This window comes from Heterodontus francisci, chromosome 5, assembly GCF_036365525.1.
Source record: "Heterodontus francisci isolate sHetFra1 chromosome 5, sHetFra1.hap1, whole genome shotgun sequence".
NCBI lineage: Eukaryota > Metazoa > Chordata > Chondrichthyes > Heterodontiformes > Heterodontidae > Heterodontus > Heterodontus francisci.
The window spans coordinates 88,080,144-88,093,657 of NC_090375.1; the positions used below are offsets into that span (position 1 = coordinate 88,080,144).

General features: G+C 39.6%; 1 protein-coding gene across 1 annotated transcript in view; it reads left to right on the plus strand.

Moving 5' to 3' along the window:
• kcnk9 (potassium channel, subfamily K, member 9) overlaps window positions 1-13,114 on the plus strand; it is a 58,036-nt gene extending 44,922 nt beyond the window's left edge. Inside the window, exon 2 of the mRNA XM_068030850.1 lies at window positions 12,273-13,114. Coding sequence (XP_067886951.1) covers window positions 12,273-13,114 — 842 coding nt within the window. The remainder of the gene's footprint in view (window positions 1-12,272) is intronic.
• Window positions 13,115-13,514: the final 400 nt, after the last annotated feature.

The following is a 13,514-nucleotide window of genomic DNA, read 5'->3' on the forward strand; positions in this document are numbered from 1 at the left end:
ACACCATCCTGACTTGGAAATATTATTGCTGTTCCTTCATCATTGCTGGGTCAAAGTCCTGAGACTCCCCACCCAACAGGATTACATTCACCACGCAGACTGCAATGTTTAAGGAAGACGGTTCACCACCACTTTCTCAAGGGCAATTAAGGATGGGCAATAAATTCTGGCCGTGCCAGCAACACCCACATCGCATAAATGAACATATAAAACACCATACCCTGTAGATTTTTGCAACCATAAATAGCTATGGAAAGCAAGAAACACTTGTAGAATCAAAACAACAGCCAAAAGAAATCAATCAGCAACTAACTTGAAAGTAGTTGCTGATCCCTTTAAATAGCACTGCTGGGGGTGCTGCTGAATGCATTTTTGGCTGTGCAAATTTAAGAGAGGGCATTAACTGGAGTTTGAGCTCCAAATGGTGCTGTTGGCATCGAATCAGTATTGCAAGCTGATTGACGTCATGATCTGCCACCTTTGCACACTTACAGTGGCTGTTCAATGCCGCATGCTAATGCCGTCACCAATATGGCATCTAGTGTAATTCATCCCAAAAGTGTGTCCATGTGTTACAGATACCATCTTGGAGCTCTAAGGGGACTCATATTCCCCCCCAAAAAATGTACAAATGATCCCAGTTTCTTGCCTCCTGTCTGTACTTGACATCCATGTATACAAGTTTTCCAACAAGTTAGTGATCAGGCATGGCAACCCTCACTTAATTTTTTTCTTTTCCCCACCCCATGGTACTGAGATAATTTGCAGCACACCAGATGCTACCTGGTTGATATCAATTACCTGGGAATCAAACTTGGGATCTTTACTTGTTGGGACCTTTACTTGTTGGGGTCTTTACCCAATGGGATATCAGAGGAATGTTTAAGGGGGTCCATGATCCTTTAAACGATGAGTCAAAGTTTTCAGTTGGCCTCCAAACCAAATTACCATTCTCATGACTGTGGGTATCTCAGAGTATTTGTACGCCTGACAGTCTGACATAGTTCTTGGAATACTCAGAAGCTGCATGATTCAAGATTAAACTTGACTTATTCAGAATTTGGCATTTTTAGACAAGTTGTCCATCAGCGTTAACCAGAAAGCTGCTATTAGGTGTAAGAAATAGTTGACAAAAATCATGTTTGATTCAAATACTTGTCACTGTGTATGTTGCATGAGTGTTGATTAGTTATTGCTAACCACAGGTATAGAGGATAGGAGAGCTGCTGTAATAATTGGGATGTGATTTGAAGGAAAAATATATAAGAATTTTGTTTCAATGCAACACAACACATAGACCACAGAATTAGATAGCATTGTGAAATTGGATGAAACAATACTTTGGAGCATTTGGGCCAGATAAGACATGATAGCATTTCCTTAATAAACAGGCATATTAATTTGTTTCATATGACATTTGCAATCAGCGCAATGCGAGCATGCAAAATGAATGCAATCATATTCTCCTCAGTCAGATGTTGAAACAAAATTAGCCGCAAGTAATATCAATTTATATCCTCCCAGTGAGCAAAACAATTCTTGGATAATAGTTTTGTGATTTTTTTTTTAACTCATCAATCTGAAGGATGTTAGTGCTGGGAACAGAACACATTGCATTTTGGACATCCGGTGTCTCAGGTTGGGTACAAGAAACTATTCTCAATCTTATTCAAATTCTGAGTTTAGTCACAACAGTGAGACAAAGCCATAAATAAGAAAGGTATGCTAATAAAACCGACACTCGATATTTTACATTCAACATTCTGGCACACCCTTGTCAATACTTCCTCCAACTTTCAAAACCCTCCTGAAAACTTAGCTCTTCAAATTCTTCACTGGTTTCCTCTCATAAAGCTCCCCACAAGCAGTATGTGGATGGTCCTACTAGAGAAGGGGCTACACTCGACCTCCTCTTAGGAAATGAGGCTGGGCAGGTGGTTGAAGTGCCAGTGGGGTACACTTTGGGACCAGTGACCATAACTCTATTAGCTTCAAGATAGTTATGGAAAAGGATAGGACCGGAAAAGGGGAAGGCTAATTTTGATGGCATCAGACAGGAACTCTTAAAAGTTGAATGGGAGAGGCTGTTTACAGGTAAAGGGACGTCTGGCATGTGGGAGGCTTTTAAAAGTGAGATAGGAAGAGTTCAGGGCCGGCGTGTTCCTGTTAGATGGAAGGGCAAGGCTGGCAAGTTTAGGGAACCTTGGTTAATGAGGGATATTGAGGGTCTGGTCAGGACAAAGAAGGAGGCATATGTCAGGTATAGGCAGCTGGGATCAAGCGAGTCCCTCGAGGAGTATAGGGGATGTAGGAGTACACTTAAGGAAATTAAGAGGGCGAAAAGGGGCCATGAGATTTCCCTGGCAGATAAGATAAAGGAGAATCCTAAAATATTCTATCAGTATATTAAGAGTAAAAGGGCAGCTAGGGAGAGAGTAGGTGCCCTTAAGGATCAGTGTAGTAATCTATGTGTGGAGCCATAAGAAATGGGCGAGGACTTAAATGAATACTTTTCATCTGTATTTACCGTGGAGAAGGTCATGGAGGTGTTGGAGGTTTTGAAGTGCATTAAGGTGGATAAATCCCCAGGGCCTGACCAGGTGTGACCTAGGATGCTATGGGAAGCAAAGGAGGAGATTGCTGGGGCCCTGGCAGAGATTTTTGTATCATCGTTAGCCACAGGTGAGGTACCGGAAGACTGGAGGATAGCTAATGTTGTGCCTTTATTTAAGAAGGGCAGCAGGGATAAGCCAGGGAACTACAGGCTGGTGAGCCTTACATCAGTGGTGGGAAAGTTATTGGAAGGGATTCTGAGAGACAGGATTTATATGCATTTGGAAAGGCATGGTCTGATTAGGGATAGTCAGCCTGGCTTTGTGCGTGGGAAATCATGTCTTACGAATTTGATTGAGTTTTTTGAGGAGGTGACCAGGGCAGGGCGATGGATGTTATCTACATGGACTTTAGCAAGGCCTTTGACAAGGTCCCGCATGATAGGCTGGTCCGGAAGGTTCGAACACATGGGATCCAGGGTGAGCTAGTCAATTGGATACAAAATTGGCTTGGTGATAGGAGGCAGAGGGTGGTAGTGGAGGGTTGTTTTTCAGATTGGAGGCTGGTGACCAGTGGTGTGCCACAGGGATTGATGCTGGTCCCTCTGTTGTTTGTCATATATATGAATGACTTGGATGAGAATGTAGGGGGCATGATTAGTAAGTTTGCAGATGACACCAAAATTGGTGGTATAGTGGACAGTGAAGAAGGTTGTCTAAGGTTACAACAGGATATAGATCAACTGGGAAAGTGGGCACGGGATTGGCAAATGGAATTTAATGCAGACAAGTGCGAAGTGACGTATTTTGGGAAGTTAAACCAGGGCAGGACATATACAGTGAATGGCAGGGCCCTGGGGAGTGCTGTTGAGCAGAGAGACGTTGGGGTGCAAGTACATAGTTCCCTGAAAGTGGCAACACAGGTAGACAGGGTGGTGAAGAAGGTGTACGGCATGCTTGCCTTCATCGGCTGAGGCATTGAGTACAAGAGTTGGGACGTCATGTTACAGTTGCACATAACATTGGTTAGACTGCATTTGGAGTACTGTGTGCAGTTCTGGTCGCTGCACTACAGGAAAGATGTGATTAAGCTAGAGAGGGTGCAGAAAAGATTCACAAGGATGTTGCTTGGTTTGGAGGGCTTGAGTTATAAAGAGAGATTGGATAGGCTGGGTCTGTTTTCCCTTGAGCAAAGGAGGCTGAGAGGGGACATGATAGAGGTATATAAAATTATGAGAGGCATAGATAGGGTAGATAGCCAGAGACTGTTTCCCATGGTAGGGGTGACTAAAACTAGAGAGCATAGATTTAAGGTGAGAGGGAGAAGGTTTAAAGGGGATCAAAGGGGTAAATTTTTCACACAAAGAATAGTGGGTATCTGGAATGAGCTGCCAGAGAAGGTGGTGGAGGCAGGAACAGTAGCAACATTTAAGAGGCATCTGGACAGGTACTTGAATGAGCAAGGCATAGAGGGATATGGAATTAAAGCAGGCAGGTGGGATTAGTATAGATAGGCATTATGGTCGGCAATGACGCGGTGGGCCGAAGGGCCTGTTTCTATGCTGTACGGCTCTATGACTCGTTGACAATTCTGCTTGGTGTGCAGCTCCTCTTTGTGAAGAACGTTAGTGTGTTTTATTCCATTAAAGAAGCTATGTAAGTGCAAGTTGTTGTACATGAATGTTTTGTATTCAACAAAGCAGTTTTAATCACACTTATGCCTAAGAACCTTAAACATTTAGTCAACAAATCGGATTAATTTTATAAATGTTCATAATTTACTTCACCTTTATTGTAGTCACAGTTATTGTGGTCAGTTATTCTTTTCTCCATGTTGTCTCTACTTTCTCAAAGTTATGTCTCCTTCCTGATATTTAAACGTCTATATAATTCACCTATCAGGAAGATGAAATGAGCCAACCTAATGACATTTCCACAGAACGTGAATCCTTGGGTCACCCATCAGGATCTTTGTGCGAGTACTGTATGACCCTGTGGCAGACTCAAGTGTGAATCAGTCCACACTGGAACCTGGCATAACTCAGGTCTCTCACATGAAAGGTGAATGCTCCAATCTTGTGAGTAGTAGGCCATCTTTTAACAATTGGAGATTTTCCTTTGTTTCTTGACTTATGCATCTTGTAGGATCATAGAATTTTATAGGACTCATAGAGTTCATTTGGCTCATCATACCTGTTGCTAGCTTGCTTAAAGAGCTATCTAGTTAGTCCTGTTGCCCAACCCTTTCACCAAACCCCCTAAAAATGTTTTTTTTCAGATATTTATCCATCTACCTTTTTCAAAACTTGTTATGGAATCTATTTCTGTCAATGTTTCTGATAGGGTACGCAATGTCCTAATAAGCCTATGCATGAAAAATGTCTAACTTTCCATTTGTTCTTTTAATGACCTCAATTTCATGCCTTTTGGTTACTGACTCAACAACCAGTAGAACGAGCTTTCCTTATTGACCTTATCAAAATGCCTCATAATTTTGAACACCCCTATCAGATCTCCTCTGAGACATTTTGTTCTCACAAGAACCCCTGCTTCTTCAGCCATCATCATAACTAAAGTCCCTCAACCCTAGCAGCATTTTAATGAATCTCTTCTGTACCCTCTCCATTGCATCCAAAACTGGGAATAAAATTCCAACATTTTAATATAATAACCAATGATTTGTATAGGTTTAGCACGACCTCCCTGCTTTTGTACTTGATGCCCAATTTAAAAAAGACAAAGATCTTCTTTGCTTTTTAACAGCTTTATCAACTTGTCTTTCCATGTTTAAGAATTTACATTTCTGAATCTAAATCTCTGTTTTGCTACCCCTTAAAGGTTATACCATTTAGTTTCAGTGCTGTATCTCTAAATAAATAAAAATAAATAAATATATGGTACCCAATCTAAATCTGTCCTCCTAAAGTTGCTTATAGTCCTTTTTATCAATGTATTTCATTTTATCCTCAAAGAAGTCTATTAAATTGGTGAGATACAGCTGGTCTATCCACATTGACGATCCATAATAAACCCATGTCTTTCGAAGTATTTATTTATTTATTCTTTCACGGGACGTGGGCGTCGTTGTAGCCAGCACTTATTGCCCATCCCTAACTGCCCTTGAGATGGTGGTGGTGAGTCACCTTCTTGAACCACTGCAGTCCATGTGGTGTAGGTACACCCAAAGTGCTGTTAGGAAGGGAGTTCCAGGATTTTGACCCAGCGACAGTGAAGGAACAGTGATATAGTTCCAAGCCAGGATGACGTGTGACTTGCAGTTGGTGATGTTCCCATGCATTTGCTGTACTTATCCTTCTAGTTGGTAGAGGTCGCGGGTTTGGAAGGTGCTGTCGAAGGAGGCATAGTGAGTTGCTGCAGTGCATCTTGTAGGTGGTACACACTGCTGCCACTGTGCATCTGTGGTGGAGGGAATGAACGTTGAAGGTGGTGGATGGGGTGCAAATCAAGCAGGCTGCGTTGTCCTGGATGCTGGATGGTATCGAACTTCTTGAGTGTTGCTGGAGCTGCATTCATCCAGGCAAGTGGAGCGTATTCCATCACACTCCTGAGTTGTGCCTTGTAGATGGTGGACATTCTTTGGGGAGTCAGGAGGTGAGTTACTCACCTGTATTCTGGCCTCTAGAACTTATCCACTTCCAATGCTAGACTGACCGGCCTAAAGCTACCCGATTTATTTATTACTTCTTGAATGAACAGGAGTGTTACGTTGGCGACCCTCCATTCTTCTGGCACAAGGTACATATTCAAGGATGTTTGAAGAATTGTTGCCCATAGTCTATGACAATTCTTCTCTAAACTCTTCCAGCATTCTAAGATACATGAAATTCCACTGTCACTATTCTATGAAAATTTATTTCGTATCTCTGGCATTCCTACAGTCTCTATGGGAGGCAAAGACTTCACTTTATTTCAGCATTAAAACATTTTATAACTTTCTGGATAATCCATTAGGTCTACTACACCAACTAAACAATAGGGCCTCTTGGAATTAATATACTTGGAAGCCATAGTGGGATTTGTTTCTCAAGTTACTATACTCTTTTATGTAATTATATGAACAAGTGAATAAACACGATTGTTTCTGTCTGAAATAAGCACTTAAGATGGAGTTGTACAAAGCTGTAACAACTTTGAATTGACATTAATGCAAATTAATCACTTTTGGCCACTAGAAGTGATGGACGTTTTAAGTGGTGGAAACTGTATTTCACTTTATATCACCCATCATTTTTTCTTCATACTGTCTCTTAATCTTCTAATCTCCTTTTTTGCTTCCCTTCTATGTTATTTTCAATACCCTTCTTGATTTTCTTTTATACTATTAGACTTAGATTTTTCATGATTCTTTCTTAATTATCATTTTAAATTCTCTGTTCTTTCAAGGAGTCTCAGCTTTTGCTACATTGGTTTGATCCATGTGCAAATATTTTTGGTTTGTACTCTAAGCATCTCCTTTGTGAAAGCTTCTCACAGTTTATCCACTGTCTTATCTGCCAATTCTTATTTCTAATTTTAGTTTTAGTTTAGGCAAGCATCAAGATCGGCGCAGGCTTGGAGGGCCGAATAGCCTGTTCCTGTGCTGTACTGTTCTTTGTTCTCTTTGTTCTTTGTTAATTTATCCAAAGTAGTTTTCTATTTATCTCATTGAAATTGGCTTTTTTTTTACTTAAGTATCTTTAGCTTTTAACTTTTCATTTCCATTTTTATACTAAACTTAATTATTTTATGGTTATTGTTTCTTAGGTGTTCACCATCCCTATTTGCTTGAATTCATTTTCTGGAACTAGATCCATCATTGCCACTTTTCTTGTTGGCCTACAAATATATGTACAGTTCTGAGCACATTGTCGAACCAATTCCCCTTCTTTGCCTCTTATATTATTGTTACATTATATGGACTGTAGTCCTATTACTTTTTCCCTCACAGTTTGACAGTTTATTATTTATCTGTATGGATATACAATGATACAATAGTATTTATATGCCCACATCTTAAATATATGTCTTCAGAGTGATACAGAGTGTAAAGTACTCTCCTTTAATTGAAAATGCCATCAAACAGCAATAAACCTAAGATAAAAAAGAGACAGTTCATGGATAATACAGAACATAATAAGCATGGCCATATATAATATAATGGCTGAATTAGTTCAGTTAGAAATAGCAAAAGGAGAAAATCATCATCCACAGTAAACTGGGCAAATCTGCAGAATGACAGAAGATTAATGAGAGGTGTTCAAAAAAGAACTTAATGTGATACAGAACCAGTTTATACCCATAAGGAGCAAGAGCTCTACTTACCAAAAAGGCAGCCATGGAGAACGGAAGAGGTAAGAGACAAAAAAAAGGGGAAAAAAGCATACAAAAATGAAAAATATAGCACAGATCATGGCAACTGTGAAAGATACAAAGAAATGTAAACAGTGACAAAACAGATAATAAGAGCTACAAAAAGAGACAATGAAAAGAAACATACATGGGATATGAAAATCAGCACAAAAATATTTTACGATTACATTAGAAAAGAGGGTGGTCAGGAGCAAATAAAAACAGAAAGTGCTAGAACACCTTCACCTGCTTCTCTCTCCACAGATGCTGCCAGACCTGCTGCGTATTTCCAGCAGGTCTTTCTGTTTTTATTTCAGATTTTCAGCATCCACAGTATTTTGCTTTTACTTTAGCTGTCAGGAGCAATGTGGACTGCTTGAAAACCGATAATGGTTATTGTTAATGAAAATAAGGAAATGGTGAACCTGCTGAATGATTACTTTGTGTCAGTATTTACAGTAGAGGAAGAGGTCAGAATGCCAGACATCCCAAGGAAATTAATATTGAATCAGGGTCACAGACTCTTGCAAAATTAACATAAACAAAATAACAGTAATGAAGGAAAAAAATAGCACTAAAGAGTGATAAATCCTCAAGACCAGATAGTTTCTACCTCATGGTTTTAAATGAAGTAGGTGAGAACATTGCAGATGCTCTAACTATCATTTTCCAAAGTTCTCTTGATTCAGGAACCATTCCCTTAGATTGGAAAATTATGCATGTCACTGTGCTATTTAAGAAAGATGAGAGAGGGAAACCAGGGAATTATAGACCAGTTAGCCTAATATCAGTTGTCGGGAAATTGCTAGAGTCTGTAATTAAGGATAATGTGACTGAACACCTTGTAAATTTCCAGTTGGGCAGGGAAAGAAAATATGGATTTGTAAAACATAGATCATGCCTGATGAATTTAATTGAATTTTTTGAAGAGGTGACTAAAGTAGTAGACAAGGGAATGTCTATGGATGTTATTCGTATGGACTGCCAGAAAGCATTTGATAAAGTCTCTGATAAGAAACTGTTAGCTAAAGTTGAAGCTCATGGGATTGAAGGCCAAGTATTGACCCGGTTAGAAATTGGCGGAGCAGCAGGAGACAGGGAGTAGGGATAATGGGCAGGTATTCTAATTGGTAAGATGTGACTAGTGGTGTTCTGCAAGGATCTGTGTTGGGACTTCAACTATTCATTGTACTTGTTAACAACTTAGAAGATGGGATAGAAAGCCACATATCCAAATTTGTCAATGACACACAGATAGGTGGCATTGTAAGCAGTGTAGATGGAACCATATCATTACAGAGATATTGATTGATTAAGTGAATGGCAAAACTATGGTAAATGGATTTCAACTTAGGCAAATGTGAGGTCATCCACTTTGGAACTAAAAAGGATAGAACAGGGTACTTTCTAAATGGTGGAAATTTAGAAACAATGAGGCCCAAAGATACTTGGAGGCCCAGACATATAGATCATTAAAATATCATGAACGGGTACCAAAAATAATCCAAAAGTCTAATGGAATGCTGGCCTTTATATCTCGAGGACTAGAATACAAGTGGGTGGAAATCATGTGTCACCTATACAAAGCCCTGCTTAGACCACACCTGGAGTACTGTGAGCAGTTCTGGGCACTGTACCTTAGGAAGAATATTATTGGCCTTGGAGGGAGTGCAGCCTAGATTTGCCAGAATGATACCTGGACTCCAAGGGTTAAATTACAAGAAGAGGTTACACAAACTGGGGTTGTATTCCCTGGAATTGAGAAGGTTAAGGGGTGATTTGATTGAAACCTTTGAGATATTAAAGAGAACAGATAGGGTAGATAGAGAGAAACTATTTCAGCTTGTTGGTGAGTCTAGGACTATGGGGCGTAGCATGAAAATTACAGACATTCCTTTCAGGAGTGAAATTAGGAAACACGTATACATAGAAAAGGTGGTAGAAGTTTGGAATTCTCTTCTGCAAATGACAATTGATGCTGGATCAATTGTTAAATTTAAAACTGAGATTGATAGATTTTTGTTAACCAAAGGAACTAAGGGATTTGGAGCATAGGTGGGTATATGGAGTTAAGTCGCAGATCAGCCATGATCTCACTGAATGATGGAACAAGGGGCTGAATGGCCTCCCCCTGTTCCTATCACTGCTAACATACAACAGATTACCAAATAGGAGAATCTCAATCTCTATTTGTTTGACAGCTGTGAGGGGGAAAGAATGACCTTGGTAAAGGCATTTTAGTGGCTAAGAAATAACTTGCATTTATTTACACATCTCTGAAATGTCTAAAAATGTTTCACATACAATGAATTCATTTGAAGCTCCTTGCCTACAACACAACTTTCATTTACGAAGAGAAATAATGGCCTAAGGTATTTAATTGTTATGTAGGCAGCAGCCATTTCACAAAGAAGATCCCACAAACACCAATCAGAAGGATGACAAACTAATTAATGGGTTGGGATTTCCTCGATCTGAGTCATGCTGAAATTATACTGAGTTTGATGATGACAACTTATACCAAAATTTCCTGAGAATCTCACTGCCTGAATGCGAAAAAAGGGCAAAACAAGCAGAAAGCAGTGTAAACAATTGATGCACAAGGGAAGTGTAGAATATAAGTCCTTTTCCCTCTTTATCTTACTGATGTACTGAAAAATAAAGTTTGATGCTATCCCATAATCATTTATCACATTAAGCATTGCATGTCTAAGAAAATGCAATTGTGGAAGCTTTTCTCTTTTGAATGTTACAGATTCTGAAGCCATAACAAACATTGAAAGATATAGAAAATATAAATCTGGTCTCAGTATGGAGGAATAAATAAAAATCAGTATAAAACACCAGAAATATTGACTTTGGACCCTGCTGCACCTAAAGGTTTGAGAGAAATTTACGCTTATTCAGAACAAATGCAGGAAACTTGCATTCCCTGGACTTTTGCACAGGCTTAGTTATGTTAATGAGTTAAGTGGGATTTTGGCACACACAACTAAAGAGTGGCTCAAATGATCGAGGAAAAGCTGTTGTAAATCAGTTACGCACAAATTTCGTTGCACCAAAACTTTCCAGGAAATTCCTGCCCAGTGTGTTTCTTGGTTGTTGACGAAAGAATCTTGCAAGGTTGTGTACATATGTGAAGGAGTCAAAATTCTTCAAATATTTAACTGTAATTTTGCCTTTATTCAATGAATTGTTAATACCGTGATTTTACTGTGCCTTCCCTCATGCCACAGCCACACTTTCCTTTTCAGTCATAAAAGGGAGACAGGCTGACCCTCTGCAGGGCAGTGGGTAATGACATGGTTGTTGTAATGCAGTTATTAGAACTTGTATAACCTTTATTCACACTGGAGGATCTAACTGTAAAATTTAATTATACCAAAGCATTTCCCATTTTTCCCCATTGTTTAGAATTCCCAAACAAGACAAAGCAGAGAAATAAATTGCTTTCTAACTGTTTTTTTTACAAGTCCACAGGACACTAGCTATGGATAATATATTCCTACATTTTACCCAGAAATAGCAGCACATTTTAGAAGACAAGCTCTTTTTTGTTTATTGTTTTCTGCCACAGATATTTTTGAATTGCTGACTGAATGAAAGAATAACTAGGTACTGGAGGCTATTTTTATCTCTAACATATAGGAATCCCAGTTCACATCTTGGCAATCTAGTTATGTATTTATTAGGATTGAAGAGTACATATTCAGAAGTTGAGTGGTATTGTGAATTGAAACCTTTGGAGACATGGATCCAAGTACATTCTGGTAATGAACATTGCCTTTACTAATGTCACATGTTAAATGTGTTTGGTTGATCTTGATCAAGTCCCCATTTTTCAGTCCCCAAATCAACTTGAATGCACAGTATAATAAGTTTTAGCTGTTTCCTTCTTAAAGTATGACAGTTTAGATTTGTCAGACCTCAGGCTCATTTTGTAGCAGAATGAATTGCTGGGCTTGCTTAAGTTTACAGTAACTCCATGCTTTTGGTTACCATTGTTGATATTCAAACTTGATGTGAAATCATTTAGAAATTAAAGATATTTGTTATTTCATGCTTTAATGAAAAATACATCGCAAAATTTTCCAATCCTATATTCCTATGTGATGGTTATGTGTACATTTTAAGCATTTCAAAGAGACACAAGTTGCAGTGTCGAGAGAACACAACACCTGTGTCAGGCGCCAACGGTCAACAAGAAATAATGAGGAGTAATATAATCTTCAAAATTGAATACTTTCCAGTAAGAAAGGGCTGACACTTATTAGCCAGGGTATTTTGTAAGGTTTTAGGATTAAATTCACAAACACCCAAAGGCTCTGGGTGCAATTTGATTAATGAATGTGTTTTTTTTTTGCCTTGCAGGATATGGCCATGCAGCTCCAGACACTGATGCAGGTAAAGCTTTTTGCATGTTTTATGCCGTGCTAGGAATACCACTGACCCTAGTCATGTTCCAGAGTCTGGGAGAACGGATGAACACATTTGTCAAATACCTTTTGAAACGAATAAAGAAATGCCTCGGCATGAAAAACACGGATGTGTCTATGGAGAACATGGTGACCGTGGGTTTCTTCTCTTGCATGGGGACCCTGTGCATCGGAGCAGCTGCCTTCACACATTATGAAGACTGGAACTTTTTTCATGCATATTACTACTGCTTCATCACATTGACTACAATAGGGTTTGGGGACTTTGTTGCCCTCCAAAAAGATAAGGCTTTGCAGAAAAGGCCACTCTACGTGGCCTTTAGCTTTATGTATATTTTAGTGGGTTTAACGGTTATTGGAGCTTTCCTCAACCTGGTGGTTCTCAGGTTTTTGACCATGAACAGCGAAGATGAGCGGCGGGATGCCGAAGAGCGAGCTTCCTTGGCAGGGAATAGGAACAGCATGATCATCCATATCCAGGAGGACCCCCAACAGGGCCGCCAGCGGTACAAAACCGAGGTGACGGACCTGCAGTCCGTTTGCTCCTGTATGTGCTACAGGTCCCATGAGTATACCAATCAGGTGGTATCTCACCAGAATTCGTTCAGTTCTCAACTCAATCCCCAGTACTTTCACTCAGTATCTTACAAGATAGAAGAGATTTCACCGAGCACATTAAAAAACAGTCTGTTCCCATCTCCTGTGAGTTCTGTGTCGCCAGGTTTACACAGCTTCAACGAGAACCACAGGCTCATGAGAAGGAGAAAGTCCATTTGAAACACTTCTTATTTTGATTTGTTTTTGAGCGTGCTGGAGAAGATGAGGAAATAAAGCAACCTTTCTCTAGGACTCAGAAACCAAGCATGAAGCATGGTTAATAAAAGCTGCACAGTAGCGACAATATGCCTTACAGGTGGCAGTTGGAATTTTAGGAACAAGCAACATGTTGGGTGTCCACTGAAACTACATGCAAGAGGACTTGTTAGATTTGAATTTATCTGCTTGGGAGAGACGGTAAACTGTTAGAATGACAGAGAGTTATTAGTGGAACTGGGATCTGTGTGGAAACAATGCATCAGGTATTAATTTTGTAAAGCAGCTTAAATACTGAGTTTCAGATTTAACTAACAGAACAGAAGAACCCAAATCCTGTTGCCAAAACAGCATGCGCATTTAC